Here is a 12,099-nt window from a genome sequence, read left to right on the forward strand (position 1 = left end):
TTTACGTGGTAATAAAATCTATATTAGAAATAACTCAATTTACACATTTTGAATGTGTGAATTCAGGTTACAGAGAGAGAAATTAAGTTCAAGGACCACATTCATGATACGAGAAGAACTTGCCAGCAGACCTCCTGGTTCACAGATAATTGTTCTACATCACATCAGACCCTCCTCCTCTCAAGAACACTGATGCTAACTTCATAATGTTAACTGAACATTTCAAGAAACATATTTCAAGAGTTCTCTGGAAACTGGCTAGTTGGGCTCCATGTCACAAACAGTTAATGCCAATGAATGGCTGTGACATATGAGGCAGTCTCAGAGGTGGGCCCTCCAGCAATGAGTTCAGGGACAACTGTGGCATTTAATGTGCGTCATACAGAAAATACACTGTGTTTCACAGAACTCCGTCAGCAAGCAAAGGCATTCTTTCAAATAAGTCTGCAAAGCCAGGAAACCACTTGTACTCAAGAGCAAACTTCAGCATACTCAAATTACTTTGCTATCTCTCTGGGACTTGACCTGTCAAAACCAACATGCGATTTAATTTTAGCAAAACAGGCACTGAATGTCCACTTTGTCAAACACTGTACTGCGCATGGCAAGGGAAATCAAATCTTTCCTTTTAGTCAGCTATACAGACCAAAACAAAGACTTGCTAGAAAAAAAAATCCAATTAAAAAATACAAGTATCTGTAGTTAACTATTGAGGAGGTGACGTCAGAGCAAAGACAGTAACTACTTCCCCGGTTGGAGGTCGCCAGAGATTTTTACGAAAAGAAATCAAATGTGGTAGGTAGGATACTCTAGGCAAGGAAAATACAGCATAGAAAGGCAGAAGGTTTTAAGTCGCCATGAGTCCACACCCAGGTGTAAAATAAGACTGGTTCATGTTAGCTTAGGGTGGGGGAGGCAATAGTCACCTGCGAACACCAGCCAAGTAGTTGAGAAATTAGGCCCGTTTAGCTGCTTACTGTATCAGAGGCAAGTCAAGTAGCTCACAATTGACAGCTGCGGAACAGTGAGCCAACGTGATGAAAACAAAGCATTTCAGTTTTGTTTGTAGTTGCTGCCCGAGTGCGCATTACAGATGTCACGGAAAGCAGAATTTTACATTAGCACCCCTCAACATTCTCTATTATCTGTCTACCGGTTGTTTAAGTACTTTTCATGCACAATTAAAAAAAAAAAGTCAAGGGGGCACACGTCTTTAATCCCCAGCATTCAGGAGGCAGAGGCAGGTAGAACTCCTAGTTCCAGGCAAGCTGGGGTTACACAGAGAAGCCTTGCCTTGAAACAAAAGTCGAGACATACTATTATAAAGTCTTTAGGGACAGAGGGCGGATCCAAGGAATACAATGAACATTAATTAACATTTAAAGATGAATACAGAAGTGTTTTCCATCGCCCCCTTGTCTGTATGTAAATCTTAAATCAAAATAGAAAACAACAACCTATCCACGTGTTTCAACGGGTGAGATAATGCCTTTAAAAGTGCTTAGCGCAGTGTCTGGCCCGTAGTAAGCACTCAACAAACGACGGTTATTATTTTGACCTTCGCTTTCTCTCAACCATTTAGGATTCGAGTTCTCATTTTCAGGGGAAGGAACCGGCCACAGTTGGTCTCCCGGGCTGCTGCCAGCTCCCACAGTCTCGGGTTTCAAGTTAGGAACCAACTCAGTAATGCCAAACAAACCAAGCGGATTGTCCACGCGGCCAGGAGGGGCCGCCGGTCCGCGAGTCTCAGCATCGGCCCCTCACCACCGACGACACCTCGGGAGGGGCTGAGCCCGAGGGGGACGCGACGTCTCAGTCCCGCCCGCGATCAGCCTCGGGTTGCAGCCAACGCAGCCCTACGGGGATAGCCCAGCCCGGCCGGGCCCACCTCCGCCGGCGCCCACCCCACCTCTTCCGGATGAAGCCCCGCCCCCACAGCGACCCCGCCCCTCCAGACCCCGTGACTCCCGCGGGCCCCGCCCCCGGCCCCGCCCCACCGCGAGCCCCGCGCCTAGTCCTTTCGGCCCGCGGGCGGCCACGTCCTCCCCCGACGCTCTGAGGTCACCGACCGGGCTGGCCGGCAGGGGGCGGAGGGACGGAGGGAAGATGGCGGCCGAGGCCGGATATTGGCGCCGCCTCCCCCAGTCGCGGAGCCGGCGCAGATGAGGCGACTCGGCTGGGGCCAGCGGCGCTTCGCAACCCGAGCCGGGGGGACCCTGGCGGTGGGGCCTGGCCCTGCTCTATGCCGGCGCCTCGGCTAGCGTGAGCAGCGGCGGCGGTAACGCCTCTCTCTCTCCCCACCCCGCGCTTCTCCCGGCGGCTTGGGTGTCCGAGCGGGCGGCGCGGCCGGCATGGAGGACGTTAACTCCAATGTGAACGCGGACCAGGAGGTGCGGAAGCTGCAGGAGCTGGTGAAGAAGCTGGAGAAGCAGAACGAGCAGCTCAGGAGCCGCTCAGGAGCCGTGCAGGGCGCAGGCCTCCTCGGGCCCGGCAGCCCGGCTCGGACCGGCGTGTCCACCCCTTGCTCGGGTGCGGCGTCCCCTCGGGGCTTCCCGCTGGGCCTGGGAGCCAAGGTGGGCGTCGCAGCGGGCTCGGGCCCGCGGCGGACCAGCAGCGAGGACCTGCGGGACGCCACCTCCTTGCTAGCGTCAGGCGAGGGCGGCTTGCTGGACGAGGTCGAGCCGCTGCGGCCGGACGAGTTGGAGCGACTGTCAGGCTGGGAGGAGGAGGAGGAGAGCTGGTGAGTGCGGGGCGCCGGGACCGGGCGGGTCGGGTTGGGGTGGGGGGAATCGTGTGTGTGTGTGTGTGTGTGTGTGTGTGTGTGTGTGTGTGTGTGTGTGTATCCCGGAGGAAAGCAGGGTGGGCTCGGCGGTGGCGGGGAACACTGGCTTTGCCTCTTTCTGTTGCGGGTAGGTCGGCTGGAGTTGGTTCGAGGCGTGCCTTGGGAACGGGTCTGTAGCTAGTTCTTGTCTGGGTTGTGGCACCTCGGGGTGCTGGACCCAACTGGACCCAGATGCAATCTGTGGCTTGGCACAGCTCCGGTGGGCCCGCACGCTCAGAGCGCTCCGAGGTAGCAAGCTGCTTCGTAGGAAGGGCTCCTGCTTTGTGTGGAAGAACAGCTTTCGGGTGGTGGTCTGGGCATTTTGGCTAGAGGGAGGGGGGTCCTGCTTCTTGAGGTAACTAATACCAGGTGCCCGGACCTAGAGTAGCAGTCGGTGTTTTGGACGGGAGTGAGATGGGTATGTTTGTGGGGAGACCGGGGGGGGGGGACGACACTCCCCTTTAGGTAGCGGGGTAAAGCTTGCTTTGTGTGAGGAGGGCAGAGAAGGGATGGGGCTGCTTTGTGTGAAGTCGGTGCTGGAACAGGAACCCTGGATTTTATTTTTGAAAACAAGAATTGGGTCTGACATCATTTCGGAGCCGTGAAGCGGTAGTTCTTAAAGCTGACTATCTCTTTTCCATGCCCTCCTGGAGGCAGAGAGAGTCCTATTTTAAAATCCCAACCAGAAGGCAGCTCTTGATGAGCTTGTGACCCCACACCTTAAAGTCACACACACTTTCATTAAATAGAAAAGACGTGAGAGGCTCTTATTAGACTTAAAACATCTGCGGGGAATTATCCTCATAATTCATCGCTTTGAAAGTCTTAACTTTTAGCTAGAACGTTTAGGCTGTTGCCATGAAAACTTCAGTAAAGTTGAAATCCCTCAAGAACTGGTATCCAGGCCTAGGACTTTGAAGTATTGTAAGCTTGCCCTGCATGCAGGCCCTAGGTTTGCCACTTAAAGCTTTATGACCTTGGAGAAGTTACTTTGAGCTTCACTTTTGTCCTCAGGAAAATTATCTTAACATTATTCTTAACATCTGTAGAGTTCTGAAGATTAAATTAGATAATCCATGTGTACTTTTAGCACTGGGCTTGGCATACGATAAATTCTCCCCAACTGGGTACTATTACCCTTAAGCCTGGTTATTTAAATCAACACTATTTAGTGAGTTTACAGGTGATCCTGCTGTGGGAGATTCTAAAGATTCTTAAGTGCTGATGTCTGTGTGTGAGGCAGTGGGGGTCATGTTGAGAGCTGTATCTTAGGTAGGATGAGTGAGGTGCTGAAGAGAGTTAAGAGACTAGGAACCAGACAGCGAGAGGCTAGGTAGCAAGCAGTAGCCCAAATAGTGGGGCAGACTTTCAGAGAAGGTAGCAAGGGTGGGAATTGGGAACTGCATTTTCTCTTCTGACAAATACAAGAAGGTATTTAGAACTTGTCCTTAGGATACTACAAATGATAGGGATACTCTTTCGTATGTTATTTTATTGCCAAGTAGAACTGAGTATGTAATAGTTACAGCTTTCCTATTAGTGAGACTCATTGCTTTCTGAAGGAATCCTGTGTATTATGCACTTTGAAAGAACCCAGTCATCCAGGTGTCATCATCTTTCCAAGTGATGATGAGATCAATGCTCATGATAATGAGGATGGGCTGTGCTCATCAGCCCATTTTAGATGTATTGATGGAGCATATTGACTCCTCCAAACACCAAGCAAGTCTTTAGCTACTTTGGTTTCTGAGCATGTCTTTGTTAAGGTAAAGCAAATGTTCTTAGATAAGCATGCCAGAAGTTTGTCTTAACCGCCTGATTCCTGCTTAATGTTTTTACCTGGTTTTGTGTCTTGGTGCTAGAGATACACTTTTTCCCTGAAAATACCTGTGTGAAATTTAATCTGAAATTAAAATCTGGCCTTTTGGCTTTGATCTTAACCATGATAGGTCAGGGGAGAGTTAAAGAAATCCTAGTTAAAATGCCTTCAGATGTGTCTGAGGAGGGCGTGGCTGTCAACATCAGGAAGAGTCATGGTAAAGTTTGCTTTCTTAGCAAGTCACAAACTACCTTCCAAAACTTCTCTATTGCACATTATTTTCATCTAGGGAAATTTTTGCCCCTAGCATATATGCCACAAAATGCAGAAGGTAGGAGTAGGTATTAGATGAAAAAATAACCAAATTCTGGAATAAAATTAAGGGAAACTCCTCATCAAAAATAACAGGTTTCTTTCATACTAGCCTTCTTTCAGATGCAGATGCGTACTGGCCATAATAAATCTCTGGGGATTATGGTTGTTTCCTAAACTTAATTGAGTTCCCAAAGAGCTTACTACTGTCTCATAGAACACACTTAGGCAGTAGTGGTGGACAGCTTCTGATACAAAGTACACAACCTAGTACACAGCTGTTTATGAATAACTGTATTCACGAATGTAGTTTTACTGTGAGTGGTACACTTTAATATTTTCTATTCTGTTGTATTTCATTGAGGGAAGAATGGTAGTTACTACTAGACTGACATCTAGATCCACTAATGGATCGCATTTTCCAGTCTGAAAATCTTTGTTCTCATAACTCAGAAAAGTCTCAGGAAGAGAATTAAGATGACTGTGTATTGTAGTGTGTTAGGATTACCTAATAGCCTCCAGCATTACTGGGGGAGGAATTTACAAATATCTTTGCATTTAATTAGATTTAACGTTTATATATTTATAAGGTAGGTATCAATTTCGGTGTAAGGAAACTTTATCTTGGCATCAGATAACACAGAGTAAATGATGACACTAAGATTAGAATCTAGCTCTTCATACATTAAAGCTTGTGATACTCCATTGTGTTTTGCATTTTCCAAATACAGCATCAACTTTCCTACATGAACTGTCCCTTAATGTGTATTTGAAGACTACTACTGCGCCCCCCCCTTCCCACCATATGCTAGACATTTTCTTCAGAGTAAATTTCAGTTTATTGAGTAATTTCTTAGATAGTATAATTCTCTGGTCCTTCCATAGTACTAGTAATAGAAGAAGAATATTATTGAGATAGGGTCTTACCATGTAGTTCTGAGTGTCCTGGAACTTGTAGGCCAGGCTAACCTCAAACTCAGAGACACCTGTCTAACAAGTGTTGGGACCAAAGTCACAAACCAACACACCTGACCTAATTTATTAATTAATAAAATTAATTATTTTAATTTACTCTAGTTGTTAATTATTGGACATCTTATCCAGAATTGCATTTTTAAGTTAGCCAGAGTGTGTGTATACTTCTCTTGAACTAAAAACTACTTGTAAAACAGTAAATACTATCAATTCACTGATTAATTAATTTAGAGATGGTCTCATTAATTTAGAAGTAGCCTGTGCTAGACTGGATCTTACTACATAATACAGACTGATTTGATTTCATGACAGCCCTCAGCATCCGACATGTTGGAATTACAGGTGTGTGTTGAGGCCCACTATTACATTTTAAACTGTTAGTCATTAATAGTTTCAGCTTCTGTTACTACGTTTAATATTTGCTGGTAGTATGAACTTCTCCACCATGTGTTTTCTATATATACTGTTAAACTATGTCTTCCTAACTTTTTTGGGTTTAAATAGAAGGATTTAAATTTCATGTTTGTTCAGTCTTAACTTAGGCAATTATTACCTATTTTCTGTTCCTTTTTTGTATCTTTGCATTTAGTAGACCTCTGTTGTATATATTCGTTCAGATTGTTGACAAAAAAAATGTAAGTGACAGAATAGATTACTCTGGAGTGTGCAGCCCAGCCTGGTTTCCCCATTAATACCCAGTGTGGTCGTTCACTGACCATTCTCCCTGTTGTCAGGCCCTTATGATATTTGGTTTGTGTGAATATCCTGAAAGATTTTGGCAAACGCTATTCTGTAATTGAGCTGTAATGAGCCTGTGAGGTTCTTACCTGCAGGAAGTCCCTCTCTTAAAGGAGAAATTGGAGTGAATTTGGTTTGATGTGGTTCTGAAGGATTTACTCAAGTTTATGGAATCACTCCATTCTTAATTTCACAAACGTTGTTTAATCTTACTTTGAATTTTGTAAGGAATCAGTTTGCTCTGGAATTTTTAGAAACTGCTTATTATTCTTTTTAGAAATTACCATCTTTGGTCCTAACCTTTTTCTTTCATATTTCTGATCCACAGAAATTTTATGATAAATTTTTTGTTATTTTTTCCATGGTCTGGAGGGGTAGGCCTAAGCCTGTTTTAACTGCACTTGGCATAATAGCTCACGTTGTTTCTTTGAGCTTTGATTCTCTTTGAAGAACATTCTTCCTTGTTCATCAACAAACTGATGACAGAAATATTTTTGTCTTCAATATTTAGTGTCAGGGTTTATTTTGTTTGTGATTGGGACTGTGGCTTCTTTGTACTGATGCTGATGTAATTGATTTTCCTCTTTAAGTTTTTCATTGTTGAACTATAATTTTATAGGATATGATGCACCATTTAAATTAATTTTTATAATGTACATTTTATTTTTAAATTTATTTACTCCCTGTGAGGACTGCTCACTCCACAAGTGGGCACATGGAGGTCAGAATACAACTTACCGGAGTTGGTGTTCTTCTACCATGTGGGTCCCGGGGATTGAACTCAGGTAGTAAGACTTGGTGGCAGGCATCTTTATTCACTGAGCTATTTCTCTGGCCCTGTAAGGCATGTTTTAAAGCCTACAAAACAGTGACTTTTAATATAGACAAAGTTGTGCAACCATCACCTCTTCTATCGATGACGGATACTCTTATTAGCAGTCATTCCCTAGTTCTCTCTCCTCCTCGTTCCTATTATCTACTTTGCCTATCAGATTGCCTTTGCTGGGCACTTCATGTAAATGAAATCATATATCAAGTGGCCTTTGTGTCTGTCTTTCATCTAACATAATTCTTTCAGGTTCACCCATGTTGTAGCATGTGCCAGATTATTAGCTTGATCTTTTTTTTTTTTTGTGCCTGAACAATATTCCATTGTGTGAAATTACCGGGTTTTGTTTATCCATTCATTGGTAGGTGGGCATTTGGATTATTTCCACCATTTGGCTATCATAAATAATGCTGCTATGACACTTATTTACACGTTTTTGCATGAACATATGTTTTCATTTCCCCCCCTTGGGTATGTGCCTAGGAGTGAAATTACTCCAAATGGCATCACCATGCTTAATTTTTTGAGAAACTGCCAGATTGTTTTTCACAGTAGCTGTACCACTTCTCTTTATCCCAAGCAACGTATGAGGGTTCTGCTTTTTCTGCATCGTTGTCAGCACTTGTTAGGTCTATCTTTTTAACTATAATTGTTCTGTTAATATTATTTTGGTTCTGATTTGAATTTCTCTAATGCTTAGTGATGTTGAGCATCTTTTCCCTGTATTTCTCAGCCATTTATCATAATTCTTTTTGGAAAATGTCTATTCAAATTCTTTATACATTTTTTTTTAGTACTAGGGATTTGGAGCCAGTGCTTTGGGTATGCTAGGAGAGCTATATCCCTGGCTCCACTTGCCCCTTTTCTAATAATTGGGTTATTTGTCTTTATACTATAAAGGCTTAAGAATTCCTCATAAATTATGGATCTTGATCTCTCTCGTTTGGTTTTTTCAAGACAGGGTTTCTCTGGCTGTCCTGGAACTTACTTTGTAGACCAGGCTGGCTTCACCTGCCTCTGCCTCCCAATTGCTTGGATTAAAGATGTGCACCACCACACTTGACTGATTTTTTTTTTTAAGTTTCTTTAATTTTTTTTTTTTTTTTGGTGTGTTTTAAGATGGGCTTACTGTGTGTAGCCCTGGCTGATCTGGAACTCTCTTAATATAGGCCAGGCTGGCCTTGAATTCACAGGTATTGCCCTGCCTCTGTCTCTAGAGCGCTAGGATTAAAAGTGTGCACCACCACAGGCAGCAGTTTCTTTTATTTTAATCAAAATATAATTACATAATTTTCTCCCCTTCCTCCAGTGCCACTCACTTGCTCCCTTAGCCCCTTCCTCTCAAATTTATGTTCTCTTTTTTAAATAAATTGCTACACCTATGAGTAAATATAGTTTGCCGAGTTTATTTAGTGTTGCTTTTATGTATATATTTTAGGGCTGACCACCTGATATTGAATATCCAAATAGGGAGCTCCTCTTTGGGAAAAACCAATTCTCTCTCCACATTTATTAATTGCCGTGTAGCACTTTGTCTAAGGGTACAGCCCCATGACATTTCCCCCTTCCATGTTGGTATGTCAGCTAGTGTTGTTTAGATCTTGTTTAGGCAGCCATATTGTTGAGATTTCGTGGGTATAGCTTTCCCATTCGTAGTAATGAGAAGGCACAGTCTCAAAGCTGACTTCCTGGTCCTTTGGCTCTTTCAACCTTTGGCTCTGAATTTTCAACCTCTTTCTTGAGCCATAGATATGGGTGTTGTGTTCTAGATGTATCACCTGGGCGTAAGTATTTTGACCAGTTGTGGCTTCCTGTAATTGCCTGCAACTGCTGCAGAAAGAAAGTGCTTTATCTAGGGGTGGGAACTCCACTTAGCTGTTGATATAAGGCTCAGTACTTAGAATGCAGTTAGGAATTTTGGTGACTTAGGAGAGTGGCAGTACATTTTCCTCTAAGATCCAAGATCTCAATAGTCACTGGTAGATGGCGAGGTGTCAGTACTGGACATGATTTCTCTCCTGTTGAGTGGCCCTTAAGGCCAGCTAGATGTGTATTGGTTACTGCTAAGATGTAAGTAGCACTATTGTACCTTCAGGGATATCTTTGGAGTGCTGGTGATCACTGTTATAGATGAAGGCTATCACAGCTGGATGGAACTACTGATTGCTTTCCTCCCTAAGCTGCTCACATAGGTCTTCCAGCACTTTAAAGGTTAATCCTCAGGGAGGAGGCTTTGGATCAGATCCAGCTTAGTTCCTCAGAGTCCTGTGTCCAAAGTATGTGGTCTGTTCAATAATAGGGAGCTACCATCAGCTTCTGGGAGACAACCAAGGGCAACAGCAATAGCCTGTCTTGAGAGTCGCTTAGACTATCATGAGGAGCGTTGGAGCCTTTCCTGGAACTCACTCTCTAGACCAGGCTGGCCTAGAACTCATAGAGATCTGCCTGCCTCTGCTTTCCTAGTACTGGAATTAAGGGCTTGCACCACCTCCGCCTGGCTGCTATTGAGCTTTTTGAGACGTCTTCACTATGATTATAATTCCAGAGTGGCTGCACCAGTTTGTAATCCCACCAACGGTAAATGAGGGTTCACCTTTCTTCACATCTTTGCCAGCATGCAATTTTAGACCTTCATATTCTTCAGGATTTATTTAAAGTAGAATAACATAAATGCTACCTTGTTCACCACTCTGTTTGCTGGTGTGTGTGTGTGTGTGTGTGTGTGTGTGTGTGTGTTATTTGTTGAAATGCCTGTGTGGGTGCACATGAGCCTCAGGTGCTATCTGCCTTTTTTCCAGTGGGCTTGGAACTTACCACATGGGCTAAGCTGCCTGGCCACTGAGCCCAGCCATCTACCTGTTTCTGTCTCCCCAACACTGGGATTAAAAGCACACATTGTTATACCTGCTCCTCCCCAAAGGGATCTTGGGATCAAACTTAGAATCTTGAGCTTATTGCAGGCACTTTACCTTTTTCCATTTGACCCATCTGCCCTGCCCTTTTTCTTTATTTCTCTCTTTTTTTTTTTTTTTTTTAAATTCTTTATACAGGGTCTCCCTCTGCTTGCTTATAACTCACTAGGTTGCCCAGGCTGTTCTTGAACCTGGAACAACCTCTTCCCTCAGCTTTCCAAAATGTTAGCTGGATTTTATTTATTTAATTATTTAATTGGTTTAATATAGATCCTCCTCCTCCTGCCTCCCGAGTGCTGGGCTTGGGATTTAAGGCGAGTGCTGCGGCCTCTTAAATGTTGCGTACAGGCATGAGCCACCACTCCTGACTGTTAAACAAATAGAGTTCAGTGACATTAATTATATTCATATTCTTACACAACTATCAGCAGTGTCCAGCTGTAGGCCATTTCTATATTCCTAAATGGAAACTTCCTATTAAATAGTAACTGTTTTCCCTGTCTGACACCAGTGTGCTTTCATTGTCTGTGCTGCTGTAGGCACATTAGATAAGAGGTTTTTATTTGTCATGATTATCACACTTAACATAAGTTACTCAGGATTTGTAGCATTTGACAGTATTTCCTTCTTTGTTATGGCTAGGTGATAGTTCATTGTTGTATATGTCACATTTTCTTCATTCCTCGATGGATAGCGTTGCTTTCACATCTTGTCAGTGGTGAATAATGCCCTGACCGAAGGTGCAAGTATTTGAGTGTCTGCACTTTGAGTGGATTGAATGGACCAAATGGTAATCCTGTATTTTAATTTTCCCTTTCCTATCTGGTGTGCGTTATGCTTGTGTATATATACACACATATTCGAGTGTGTATGCAAATGTGCATGGAATAACAAGTGCAATGTGTAGGCCCAAGTTTGAGTCAGAAATCTACTTTGAAAGCTCTTCTACTTTATTGAGTTAGGGTCTCCCAGTCACACCCAGAGCTCACTGATCAAATGACTAGTCCTGCCAATCAGCTTGCAGGGGTGGGGTGCATGGTGCTAGGGATAGGGCGTGTCCTTCAGAGACTGGAATTTTACAGGTGAGCTGCCACCTGGCATTTTCATGGGTTCTGGGATTGGAAAGCTTCTCTTTTGTGTATGGCAAGCAAATTAACTTCGGCAGTAGCTCCCAAGTCCCTAATTTAGCTTGTTAAGGAGCTGCCCTTCTGTTGTTCACACTGGCTGTATTGCCTATGTTTTGATCATTTATATGTTCTCAGTTAGTAGTGATCAGAGCAAACCAAGTTCTTATTTACCCTCAGCCACTGTTGCTCATATAAACTGTTAAGGTAAGCACAGAATCTCAGGTTTTCTGTTTGTCATGCAGGAAAAGCTTTCAGTAGGTGTCTGAGCACTTAGTGGCCCATGTCTCTGTATTGTCACTGCTGTGTCCTTTGTACTAAGGTTGAGACTTCCTTACTTGGACAGCTTTAGTCATACCCTGTTGGCCTGAAATCAACACCCACAATGCCATTCTTTTTTTTTTTTTTTTTCGAGACAAGGTTTCTCTGTGGCTTTGGAGCCTGTCCTGGAACTAGCTCTGTAGACCAGGCTGGTCCCGAACTCACAGAAATCTGCCTGCCTCTGCCTCCCGAGTGCTGGGATTAAAGGCGTGCGCCACCATAGCCCGGCCCACAATGCCATTCTTACT

At 44.0% G+C, this 12,099-nt stretch overlaps 1 protein-coding gene across 2 annotated transcripts in view; it reads left to right on the top strand.

Annotated features, from left to right (window-relative positions):
• The first annotated feature begins 2,105 nt into the window (after nt 1–2,105).
• Slain2 (SLAIN motif family member 2) overlaps nt 2,106–12,099 on the top strand; it is a 55,585-nt gene continuing 45,591 nt past the window's right edge. For both annotated transcript variants that reach the window (XM_050149813.1, XM_050149814.1), the window contains exon 1: nt 2,106–2,740. In XM_050149813.1, coding sequence (XP_050005770.1) covers nt 2,352–2,740 — 389 coding nt within the window. In that variant the 5' untranslated portion in view covers nt 2,106–2,351. The remainder of the gene's footprint in view (nt 2,741–12,099) is intronic.

The sequence above is a fragment of the Alexandromys fortis genome, unplaced genomic scaffold (genome assembly GCF_014885135.2).
Source record: "Alexandromys fortis isolate MF-2015 unplaced genomic scaffold, M_Fortis_MF-2015_v1.1 scaffold_0, whole genome shotgun sequence".
NCBI lineage: Eukaryota > Metazoa > Chordata > Mammalia > Rodentia > Cricetidae > Alexandromys > Alexandromys fortis.